Here is a 13,135-nt window from a genome sequence, read left to right on the forward strand (position 1 = left end):
CCCCGCTAAGCCACCGCGACGCGTCTCGAGTCTAGCTACACGCTAGAGGAAAAGAAAAAAAAAGAACCTGTTACAGAGAACACCACGACTGACATGGCATTCCACTCTTACGAACATTTATAGCGCGCGAATATCTTTTTATGCGAAGCATACTAGCCGCACAACCACGCTCTTCCTTGCTGCGCCGAGCGCGGCCGCGTAGCTACCATATGACGTCATAACAGCTGCAAAAGCGGAGGCTCAACTCGTGCGCTCGCTTGCGGCCGCGTAGCTACTTAGCGGGGTCTCAGCTCGTGCGCTCGCCTGCATGAGTTGTTTCTTCGTCTAGCCGAACCAAATATAGCCAAGCAACAGCAGTTCACCAGGCTAAACGGTGGTTCAACAACTAAAATAAAGGCTAGTATGCTTCGCACCCTGGGCTTAACCTTAGCTAAGCCACAGCCATTTTTTTTTTTTTGCGATTGCGGACCCTCGTTTCTGGAGCGGAATGTTCCCTTGACAACAGTATTGCGTTGTTCTCGCGCCACAGCCACCACGGCCCTTTCCACTTTCTGTCTCCCATCATACGTCGGCGCTAAACTCTTCCGCACGCCTGGCATCTGGCTGGCGCACATCGCGGCATATCTTCGCCCCTCGAATGCTGAAGCCGGCTACATACGCGTGCCACCGTCTACTCAGAGACGTATAGCTCACTCTGCGAGGATACGACCTTGGCCTGAGCGGCCGAGTATAGCTTTGCGTCATCATGTGTAATCGGGGACCGTTGTCCCGGAGCAAGCCCTTCCTCCTTCGTCCTCAGGTCTAAAGCGATCCTTAAGGCTAAATAAATGCGCTCCTATTCCTTGTCGCGCGTTTCGTAAGGTGTCCCAAAGCGATTAAAACGTGACGTACGCGTCTCTCTAGAGGGAGCAAAACTGGCGCGGACAATGGACGCCAATTCAGGCTACAGGGGCGTTTGTGCAGGTGCGTTGTCGTTACGAAACACGCAGCCAGGCAGCGCTATAGTACTATAGCAGCAGGCTGTGATATTTCATACGCAGCCCCGTAATCCTTGCCGACGTGATCAAAATAATGCATCTGTCCGCAGGTGGCGCAATGCACCCACTTCCATACATACCCATAATGGAACACTTTTGCCACTGTATCTATGACCCAATCATCAGTTGAGCGCACCTCTGTCTCCACCCCCACCCCAGCCCCCTTTCGAAGTCAAGAAAATTTAATGAAACGGGGGAAGTGTTAGGAAATGTCAGACTCGTATTAGTATTTCAGCCCAGCCCGACTGCTCCTACGCGAATTAATCTGTTTTCCTGGTATTTTTTTTAAAATATTGATTGTTTCTTTCGCAATGACCATGCAAACTAGGTTTCAGGTCGGTAGCGAGACAAATTATTAAACCCGGGGCTGCCTATAAATATCAAGATGGCTGATTGGAACGTATCCAGATCGCGCTACGCGTACTAGTCTGCGTACCTCTCTCTCTCTCTCTCTAACCTGCAATACTTCCAGATAAAACCCAACTGCTCGCTGAATGACGTCAAACAGAGCAGTCCATTGTCGCCTCGATCGAGTTGAAACGGCGAAAAAGCGAAGGTGACGGCTTGCAGCCGTCACCTTCGTTGCCCTCGACCTCGACCTTCCCCGCAACATAACGCGTGTATCGCTTGAATTACCGTTTGCAGCCACGCGGTTCGGGAGAAGTTGAAAGCCCAGAGGCAAACCTGCTCGTGTGGCTCCGTGACCTCCGAGATCGCAAGTGCTCACCTTTGTGATCTCGGAGGCCATGGCTGCTTTATAATAAAGTTTCCTACAAAAATTACTAGGAGAAACTCTGGCGCTGTGACCGTTCTGCTATACCCTATAGGATTGGTGTTCGGCTATACCCTATAAGATTTAACACGTGTGTTCGTCTAGTCTTCTCGTGGCTTCAGTTACAACGCATTATATCCTTCTAAACTTTTTGTTCCAGGAGTCATATCTCTCAAAAGCGTAAGTTTATGCGCATATAACATATAAGACAATAGGTTTCTACGCCCATGCATAAACACGACAAGTTAGTGCATATACGTTGCACTTATGATGCAATACTTTGTTTAAAACGATTAATCTGAAAAAAAAAAGATACAAGAGCAGTTTGAAGAAGCCAGGAGGACGAAGCTTCGGTCAAATCTATGTACTATGTATACTTCTATCCATCATTGCTATGCTGGCAGAACTGCCGTGGGGTTCGAATTGTCAAATATTGTCAAATTCTGCAATATCGGCATTTCGAGCCAATCAGAGAGGCCGTCGCTGCCCTCTGGGCCAATCAGAGATGACAATATGGCGGAATTCGCCGGCATCGACGATAACCTCCATGCTCGACACTCCCGTAGACATTGTATAGCGGCAGAGTTTCCTCTCGCAATCTTTTTCAGGAAAGCCGAATCGCTCCACAAAGTGCCTACCACGGCGGCTGCCATGCCATTAGCTTCCACGCAATAACGCCTGAGGTGTTGTAACTCTATAGCGCACGGTCACAGCGACCGCATGATCGCTTCCCGTTGCTGCCGGGACCTTCCTTGCAAACGAGGGGCTTTCGAGAAACCGACCGGTCTCTCTCTTCACGGACCAGCCGATTAATGAATCACGATTGCTGTTATCGCCTCAGGCGAGATGAGACAGTTAGGAGCACTTAGCGTGGGCGCTCGGCTTTTGGAATTTTTTTCGCGCTGGTGCGAAGGGTGGGCTAAGCGCGGGGTAGAGAAGGAAGTTTGAGGAGGCCGTTCGTTGAAAGTGAAACGAGTATGCGGGAAGCTGCAGGCTGCCTCGCATGCTGCATTATAGCGGCGCCGGATTACGAGACAAGACAGGGAGAACCCTCGCCGTGACGTCACGCTTCTCCTAAGCGAGACAAAACCCGAGAGGGAGAGATGAAGTAGACGAAGAGAAGGACGGGCTCCGTTGACTGCGGCCGCTAGCTGCTGTCTCGAACGACGTCGCTCCACCACCGCGGCGGCGCCTTGTTCTTCGCGCACCTCGCGTTGGAGAGTTTTCCTTTCTCTTCTCGTCTTGTTTTGTTCTCGTTCTTATACGCTCGCCGTTCCGCTCGTCATAATCAGCGGCGGTCAGCCTGTGTCGAGGGGCAGGATTCAACGCTCTCCGGCATTGTCTGCGAAGCGGCCGTTGGTGAAACTCGTGCGGTTAAAGACGTGGCGGAGGAGGGAGGAGGGCGACCTTGGTTCGCGCGCCACGCCTTCGCACCTGCTGCTACTGCTGCTGCTGGCGCGGAAATCAAGCAGGGAAAAAAGCGGCGTACGACGACGGACGAGGGTGCGCGGGCGTGTGTGCCGGACTGTTCTTTAATCTCCGAAGAAACAAAGGAAACGACCCTCCTCAGTGAGAAGCCACGCTTCGGAGCTGGTACAATCCGCTGGCTTGTGGTATAAAACGGAGGGCTTATAGGCATTGCCGGGAGGAACACCCGTTCGGCGTTTCGTACTGCGAAGTTTCCTGTCCGGCTCTCGAACTTCCTTTCATTTGCAGCGCGACGTTGGACGCAAGCGCACAGAAGAGGTGTACGGGACAGGCGCTGGGTTGTCCCCGCTTCGTGTCGACTGACCCGGACGACTGGTTCGCCTTTACTGTTTTGTCGGAATGTGCGCGTGTGACACGTCCTTCGCGGTGGGATACGACTGGTGACGGAAGTGAGCCTGGTGCCTGCCTTGTTCCAATAGCCGAGAGGATACGCGTCGAAAGCTGTCGAGGAGCGAGAGGGCAGCGTTGCTCGAAGGAAGAGTAGCACCACCCGAAACTGCGCGTGGAACGAAGAGTGGTGTCTGGAAGGACCAGAAGAAGAGTGCGCGCCGGACGGAAGTTCAGTGGCAGAGAAGCGGCGGCCTACTGCCCAAACGCTAGGGAGTAGAAATGTTATGTTCCGAGGTTCTCCGGGATCTGACCGCGCGCTTCACCGCCTGACACCGAAGCGAACACCGACTGCCAAGCGAAGGAAAAGGTTCGACGTTCGACTTCTGAACAGAGCCGAAGGCAAACTCGAAGACGCCGCCAGTGCTGGGGGACCTCGCTGGAATGGTTTTGGCGAAAGTTTATCGCGAAGTGCGCGCAGCTGTATACTTCAAATCGAGTGACACCTTGTGGAACGAGTACTCCTCGTGACTGACACCTTGAAAGTTTCTCTCGCGCTTCTCTTGCCGTGCTTCTGTCGCCGTTTGCGGTGAACGCTTTGTCATTCTTACAACGCATGCGACGATCATCTCAATTTGATCGAATCTGCTCCAGCTGCGCACGCCGACGCGCCCTGTAACGATATCTCGTTTATCTCGTCGTCCATCTACGAGATCTCGGTGAAATCAAAGGAATATATTGCAAGGAGTGAGATAGACAACTATATCTATCAAGGAGTGAGATAGATAAGCGTACGTTATCTGCAAGACGGCGTTCTGTGCACCGTATACCCACATCTGTGCGCCAACACTGTGATCGCTCTCATTCTTTCCCACCCGCGCGCGCTCAGCTGGACTTATCAGCTGCGCGCCCGACTATTTGCATTCTAAGTACGCCGCGATTTGGGAAACCGAGAAACGAGATAGAGAGAACATAAAGACGCGCGCGTGTGTGTGCGCGCGCCTGTGTGATACGGCAGATTGCAACTACGACGCGCCGAGTCAAAAGAAAGAAAACGTTGAGAGGCTGTGCGCTGAGAGAACATAAAGAGGTGTGTCTGTGTGTGTGTGTGTGTCTGTGCGATACGGCAGATTGCAACTCCGCCGCGCTGAGTCAAAAGAAAGAAGAAAACGTTGAGAGGCTCTGCAGTGAGACACAATGCGCGGTACCGTCGAAGAATAGTCCGGAGACAAGGCTTGGTCCTCCAGAGCCGGCAGACATGTGCGCCGAACAAGCCGCGTTGCGACGACAGCAGAATCCGGCTGCGCCGAACGATATCAGAGATAAGCTCGACGCGGGCGACCGCTCGGCGCGGTCGGCGTGCCATGCACCTGAGGGCGATGATTCAGGCCACCGCCGTGGTTGACGGTCCGGCGATCCACCGGTTCCAGAGGAGGCGCATCTCCTACCGGCGCATAGCGCTCATCCGGAGCTACTACAGCAAAGTGAGTTGTCACTCGTCCCAGTACTGCTTCGCATTTCTTTTTTTTTTTCGGGGGGGGGGGGATTTGCGATCACTCGTCTCAGTACTGCTTCGTATCTTTGGATTTGCGATCACTCGTCCCAGTACTGCTTCGTATTTCTTTCTTTTTTATTTGTCCTGTGTGCGAAAGTCTGGTGAGAAAAAATCGCCCCGCATTTTTCGTCAGGGGGCTCGAAGAAAGAAATAAAGCAAGCAAGAAAGAAAGAACGAGAGAGAGAGAGAATTGAGAGTCATTCGCTCAAGCCAATGGAAACGCAGATGTAACACTTAGGAGTTTGTGGCAACGTACTCGCTCTGGGTCTTGGCATATAGAACAGGCTAGCTTAAAATAAAGTAAGAAATATAAGAAATAAGAAACAAAATTTGAGAATAGGTAGGCTAAGATTAAAAGAGAGAAATTGGGGAGAATTATTTCATAAAGAAAGGAGGAATAAACGATAAAAGTCAAAATAAAATAAATCGAATTCGGTTTGCTGGAAATACAGTCAACCCGCCGTGGTTGCTCAGTGGCTATGGTGTTGGGCTGCTGAGCACGAGGTCGCGGGATCGAATCCCGGCCACGGCGGCCGCATTTCGATGGGGGCGAAATGCGAAAACACCCGTGTACTTAGATTCAGGTGCACGTTAAAGAACCCCAGGTGGTCGAAATTTCCGTAGTCCTCCACTACGGCGTGCCTCATAATCAGAAAGTGGTTTTGGCACGTAAAACTCCATAATTTTGAGTTGTCACTCGTCCCGGTACTGCTTCGTATTTAAAAAAAATATTATGGGGTTTTGCGTGCCAAAACCACTTTCTGATTATGAGGCACGCCATAGTGGAGGACTCCGGAAATTTTGACCACCTGGGGTTCTTTAACGTGCACCTAAATCTAAGTACACGGGTGTTTTCGCATTTCGGCCCCATAGAAATGCGGCCGCCGTGGCCGGGATTCGATCCCGCGACCTCGTGCTCAGCAGCCCAACACCATAGCCACTGAGCAATTAACCACGGCGGGTTGCTTCGTATTTTTGGATTTAGCAAGCCGGAGGTTTTAACTCTGGTTAATCTCCCTGCCTTTCATTTGCATCTCTCTCTCTTGGATTTGCGATCACTCGTCCCAGTACTGCTTGGTATTTATGGATTTTTTTTTTGGATTTGCGATTTATGCTCGAGTGTGGTGAGAAAAAACCCACTCCGCATTTTCGTCAGGGGCTCGAAGAAAAAGAGAGAGAGAAAACAATTGCGAGTCATTCGCTCGAGCCAATGGAAACGCAGGTGTAAAGCTTAGCAATTGGTGGCAACGTACTCACTCTGGCGCCTTGGGCTATAGAACAGGCTAACTAAAAATAAAGTAAGAAATGTAAGAAATAAGAAGCAATATTTGAGAATAGGTAGGCTGAGATTAAAAGGGACAGATTGGAGAGAACGATTTCATAAATAAATGGGGAAATAAATGAAAAAATAAAACAAACAAATCGAATTCAGTGTGCTGGAAATACAGTTAAGGAAACTTTAAACTGCGAATTTAGGGTTTAAATCGCATTGACCCTACAATAAAATCCTGGATGGCACAGTGGTCTTACTTGCTTAAATCTAAATATAACTTAATCTTATAATCTCGTGTTAACTTAATATAACTTAATCTCATATAACAGGAAGCGTAATTTCACTCCGCGAGTTGGGTTACTTCAACAAGGCATTTCTAACACGAGGAACGAAGTGCATAATTTATTAACTAACAATCGTACGCTAATTACTTCTGACCAATAACTTCGAAGCACTATTGCAATTGTTTAATTAAAGCTGAAGGCGTGCCCACTTGGAAGGAATTGCGAAGCCATAGCCGCCAGTTTCAAAGACTGCGGACCCAGTCTTCCACCAAATTAACTGTTTCTTTCTTCACTTTTGTTAGGATATCGCCTTCTTAAACAGTGCATGAGAAATTTAACAGGAACGCCAACAAATTTCGCAATTTGGGATCGCGTACACCTCGAAACTGGTGACAGAATGACAATGCCCTCAAAGTGGATTATCCTGGAGGTACTCGTCGACTCCAATGCGTGCAATGCAGTGCTTGCTCTACGTTGAATAGATTTAAGAGTTAATTAGCAAAAAAAGTGTTAATCAACAATAAAAAAAATTACATTTCTCGTGCAAGTAACCTTCACAAATCCAGCTTAAGAATTATAGCTGCGCTGACCGCCTCAGACGGCGTTCTCGAGCTGTTAAAATACACCTGCCGTACATCCGAGTATGGCACTTCATCGCGACTTTAGGCAGGAATTCTGAGGAGGTAAACACGTGGGGAAAATTACGCAATATCCACGCGGTCGCTTTTTTCTTTATTTCTGTCCTTGTTCTCGTTTTCGTTAAGAATAAATTCCTCTCTTCACGTGGTGATGAAAGTCCAGAGTAACGCCGGAAGTATTTCGTCATAGAGGGACGAGCCACATATGGCTGCCTGCCAGTTCGAGTCTATACATACGCATGAGCCGTACGCTGCCTAATCTCGTGGTTCCAGCTTTGGACGGCCGGGCTAATATTTACGGAGGTTGCAAGGCTTTCATATTCATTAGCAGCATCGGTGAAGTTCTTCGTCGCTCCGAAGGCGACGGCACGCTGTAGAATATTTGAGAAAACGCAGCCGGCATTATTCTGCCAGTGACTTCATAGATTAATTCGACAATCTGAATTCAACCCGCCGTGGTTGCTCAGTGGCTATGGTGTTGGGCTGCTGAGCACGAGGTCGCGGGATCGAATCCCGGCCACGGCGGCCGCATTTCGATGGGGGCGAAATGCGAAAACACCCGTGTACTTAGATTCAGGTGCACGTTAAAGAACCCCAGGTGGTCGAAATTTCCGGAGTCCTCCACTACGGCGTGCCTCGTAATCAGAAAGTGGTTTTGGCACGTAAAAACCCATAATTAAAAAAAACAATTTGAATTGAAACGCCCTTAAATGAATCCCTTCCGTGACGGTGCAAACATTTTGATGCGCGACTTATTTTTTGCCGATTCTGTCAAGTGGAGGCAAACACACGCACGCACACGCACAGACAGACAGACAGACACACAGACATTATAGGGTTCGCGTAAATTTAACCCTCTGCTTACTCAATGCGTCTCTCCAGGAGGGGGGGACAGAGAGGTGGTTGGTGAGAACCCACCAGTGGCAGGAGCCGCCACTCGACACGTGCATGCATCGAAGTTGAACAATCCTTTTTTTTAAGTCCTACCACGCGCAGCGATTTACAACAAGAAACTTGCAGTGCAGTTGCCCTACTCACACGGCCACCAATAGGCAGATAGGCACTGTGAACCGTTAGAGCCTGCAAACGAACTACAACCACGACGAAAGCGAAACCACCTTCACGCTTATGACAATGCCACAGAACACCTACAAAAAAAAAATGTGCGAACGAGCTTTCAGGCATCATAAAAAGAAAATCTGGTCTATCTATTGTTTTACAGTAGAAAAAAGGAAGGAAAGAAACACCCGCAAAAGTCAGGACATTTCGCCGTCTTTACTAGGTCAAGTCAGGACACGGGACCTATACTCAAAAGTCGGGACTGTCCCGCTGAATTCGGGGTGGTTGGCAAGGCCTCCTGCTGGCCTGAATGTCATCTCTCTCCGTTTTTCGTTCGGCGGGCATGCTACAGAACGACACCTAGAGGAAATTCAGTCTAGGTGGCGTTGGGCTACGTTACAGGAAAAGAACCAGGAAGCTTATACTAGCAAGTATACGATCTGTATGGTGAGTAGCATGGCTACAAAGAACGCCAAGCGGAAAGTCAGGGAGGCTGAGATAATCTCATGGGTCGCGACAATGGAAAGGAAACCTGCTATGAGTAACTACTTAAGAGGAAAAAACGAAATCAGGAAATAAATAATGTACGATAACTCCAAGGGGAGCTCACTACTTTTCGAAGCGGGATCAGGAAGCGTTAGAACACGCATTTGTAAAGCGAGATACAAGGAAGAAGCACGTGCTTGCTGCGGAAAAATTAAGCTAGGGAAACGATGGAGCATGTTTTATTAGAATGGGAAGATATCTGCCCAGCAGTCTATTTAGGCACCTCTGGCCTCCTTGAAGTTCTTGGGTTCAGCGAGAGCAGGGGCAAAGTAAACATGTCCGCTATAGAGATTAGTAAAGTGCGATTGGAAGATTGGTGGAAGAAAAGCAGGGAAACGAGAAACAACGGAGGCGTACAAAAACAATGTTTACAATAGGGGTTCACAAGTTCGGTTATGGGAATTCATCGTGAGTTTCTTTCCTTTCCTTTTTTTCATTTTTAACATAGGTTGGACATTTAGGCAACATATTAACAAGAGCTTGGTGGCGCACCTGACCACCCCGTTCCAGAGGGGACGCTCGCAGCATCCGTCCATCCATCCGATGGGGAAAGGGGAGAGGCGATCGACGCAAGAGGACTAATAATCCTCGCACCTTCCGCTCCCTCTCCTCTATCTTCTACCCCCTCCCCCGTCTCTCGCCACCACTGTGGCTGACCGCATCTGCGAGATTTCGCGTACATTCCGTGTCGGCAAGCTCGGGTATCGTGAAATTATGCACGAGCGGCGTGCGTTGGTATAATCCGTGATCGAACAGGGGAAGTGACACGAAAAGAAAAAAAAGACATTTTAGTGATAGGCGATGTAAATATATATGCACCACAGTCCTCTGTATACACGCAGGCGACAAAGAGGCACGCACACCTTGCAGAAACCTCAAGGCTTTCCCTTCCCCTAGTGCAGGGTAGCAAACCAGAGGCTTTAGCTCTGGTTAACCTCCCTGCCTTCCTCTCATTTGCATCTATCTATCTATCTATCTATCTATCTATCTATCTATCTATCTATCTATCTATCTATCTATCTATCTATCTATCTATCTATCTATCTATCTATCTATCTATCTATCTATCTATCTATCTATCTATCTATCTATCTATCTATCTATCTATCAAGGCTACACGGAAAGAACCGAATGACTATATACGCGATCTTGTGATAAGACAAAGTAACAGAAGCTTGCTGTGCCGTTTGCTTTGACTGACGACAATTAGCGGTGATGTTGTTGACGGGGAATGTTTAATTTCTTCAACGTTTAGTGGAACACGAGAGTTGTGAGCTGATGTTAAACATGTACCTTGAGTGCACCACTGCCGTTTGTCTGCGTGGCACGCATAATACAGAGAGGGAGGTGTTTTGCCTGAGGCGTCGTTGTGCACGGTACTTCATAACGTATGTGAGGGTTGAGCATAATTATTGCAGTTCCTCCCCCTTGTATGGAAAGTACGAGCGAAAAGTGGCAAGGTAATTATTCACCCGCTTCACGACTGCGTTGGTTTTACCCATTCTCTACCTAGTTCTACGCATTGTCGGCAAGTAAGCGCTGGAATTTCTAAAATGTTCTTGCGGTGGGTTACAGATAATTACGGCTGTCACGAGGCTAATGCGGCGACGCCCATGGTGGTCCAGGGGGCATTGTGCACATGCGACGTGGACCAAAAGTCCAAACGAGTTTCTCGCGTCGCCTTTCCTCTCTGCGGCGCTCCTGTCATGTACACACACGCTCTGAACCACTCCCCGACTCGGTGTGCCAGACAGCAGCAGCAGTGGGAAAGTCGAAGGAAGAGGCAAAGAAAGCTTCGCTTTAACATGAAACCACGAGCTGACAAAAAAAAAGCACACGCGGGAGCTTAGAAATTGCCAACCCGAAAGTGACCCACCGCCCTGCACCAACACCCTCTTGTGCCTGCACGCGTTTTCGAAACGTTAAGCTCAATATTGGACAACTCGATGGAAGGCGATCTAACCCACGAGTCCCCCTAAAGTGTCGATTTTCGTGGCCGTCACGGCAGGAGTGTGGACTTATTAAGGGCACTCGCGAGGGTAAGTTTCGCAATTCCCCTTTCAACGAACTCGGAATGAGCTGAGGATTATGGCATCAGTGGCTTAGTGGCACGAGGATCGTACGTCCAACACACACGCTCAGATCTAAATGTGAACCTCAGGCCAAGGAATCTCAACGACTCGTTTTCCGGTACCTCATGGGTGATCCTTAGAGGTTGCAAATGGTCCTGGAAGATTTCAAGTACGCGAGCGGCACGAGGACCAAACTCGGGAGAGCCAGCTATACAAGCACAATAAGGTGGTCATCGACGTAATGCATATCTTGAGCATATTTGATTCCTGAAGCCGACATCCAAATCCCTGTCCCATTTAGCGAGAAACAATTCATTCGGGATGGGCGCCCCTTCATGGAAGATTCGGTTCACATTCCTTCCCTCCGAAGAAACATACAGCCATTCATGCTTGAAAATGCTGACCGCAAGTAATCTAGGCGGCCCCAGGCCCGGGCCTCCCAATCGCCGGGTTCCAAATAAAGTTATCACATCAAAAGTAAAACTACAACAGTTCAAGAAAACTTTCCACAATGAGCACAGTCAAAGTTTACAAAGTTAATAGCGCCGAAAGCACCAATGGGCTGTTTCACGCGCGCCAGCAATTCATAGTCTAGAAGCGAGTAGTAGAGGTTCTTTACGTTGAGACAAAACGCTCTCAAACGCAACCCAGAATGTTCTTTCAAAAACTCGATCACTCGTTAACAATTTCTGGTCAGATACGTATCTTCAATTGCTAGCAACTTTAACATCTTTTGCAGAAAAAAATGGGTACGGATTTCTGCCACGTGCCTTGTCTTGAAACAATGTCCCTTAGAGGCCAGTCGGGTTCGTGCGTCTAGGACGAAAAAGACTAACTTAGCGAGCATTTCTTGCTACTATCGATATCTGGGCCATACCGTTCAGCTTCAGGCTTGCGACAGAGCTTTGTAGCTTCTGCTCTCACTTTTGACAACACCTCATCGTTGCGCAGAAAATTTGCATCGATAGCAGCGTTGGCTTTTAACAATCAATCAATCAATCAATCAATCAATCAATCAATCAATCAATCAATCAATCATTATAGCACCACTCGGCGGGCGAATAAGAGCAAAGCACTATACCCGAGTGTCTGATTGCACAAACCGGCGTACTACAACTGAAGAAAGAAAGAAAACAAACAAAGCGGCAGTACTATATTGATCCCAGCTTGCGATTTCTTCCAAGTTCATTGTACTCTTTTACGCTCTCAATCGGAATCATAATGACCGACAATGCCCCCCAAAAACCAAGAGGAGGCACATCAGCTGTGCACACTCTAAGAGCCCTGTTGCCCATACAAAGAAAAAACACTTGTTTTTCACTCGCACTCGTGTGCTTAAACGTCGTGGTGATTATGACGTCATTGATATACGCCGAACCTGTGCGTGCATCTGTAAATCTACGAACTCAACTCTGCTTACGTCTTGATCCACTCGTCTGCGGAACTGTATGTGTGTGTGCGCGCACGTCCTTGCACTGCTTTCCATGATTTATTATTTTTTAAATTTCTTCCTTCAAGTCACTCGTTCGCTCTATGAAAAGAAGCAGCCGGCGCCATCTACAAGCGTCAATATCTCCTTAAAGCACATACAATTAGACCACTCACTCGTACGAGGTGGCGCAGGGGGCGATGGGAACAGTCAGCAAAATTTCGCGGTGCTCAATCATAAAACTGCCCGCCCGCGGACGAAGTGGGAGCGACCATTCTCCACACAGGCCTAGCTGAAAGCCGCGTCATCGCCTGACGCAACGAAACACTCGCTTTTGCTTGGGGATATGCGTGTACACCGACCCGGCAAGAATAATGGTGGAAACGGACTCTGAAATGAAATACGCAAAGAGGGAAAAGGAAACAAGGAATGAACGCAAGCCGACTCTTTGCCCGCCGCTGTCATAACGAAGCATTGGTGTAATAACAGCGCTCCATACATATATATACGCTTTTGTCCTTGTTGCGTCAGCATTGGGAAACGTCGCACAGCTACTTCGGCGTCTCTCTCTCACTCACTCTCGCCATCTCTCGCGCGCTCTCTCGCTTCAATCTCCCTCTCACACGCACGTTCTTTATCTATCGCCCTCTCTCCG

The 13,135-nt window shown here is 48.8% G+C and overlaps 2 protein-coding genes across 3 annotated transcripts in view; one reads left to right on the forward strand and one right to left on the reverse strand.

The window, feature by feature from the left end:
• LOC135916230 (uncharacterized) overlaps nt 1–13,135 on the reverse strand; it is a 150,731-nt gene that overhangs the window by 91,500 nt on the left and 46,096 nt on the right. The window lies entirely within an intron of this gene.
• LOC135916229 (GRAM domain-containing protein 4-like) overlaps nt 1–13,135 on the forward strand; it is a 155,694-nt gene that overhangs the window by 73,912 nt on the left and 68,647 nt on the right. The window contains exon 1 of one of the 2 annotated variants that reach the window (XM_065449533.1): nt 2,822–5,108. The exons of the other annotated variant lie outside the window; for it this stretch is intronic. Coding sequence (XP_065305605.1) covers nt 4,989–5,108 — 120 coding nt within the window. The 5' untranslated portion in view covers nt 2,822–4,988. Of the gene's footprint in view, nt 1–2,821; nt 5,109–13,135 lie in introns of those variants that run through there. 2 annotated transcript variants of the gene reach the window in all.

This window comes from Dermacentor albipictus, chromosome 5 (assembly GCF_038994185.2).
Source record: "Dermacentor albipictus isolate Rhodes 1998 colony chromosome 5, USDA_Dalb.pri_finalv2, whole genome shotgun sequence".
NCBI lineage: Eukaryota > Metazoa > Arthropoda > Arachnida > Ixodida > Ixodidae > Dermacentor > Dermacentor albipictus.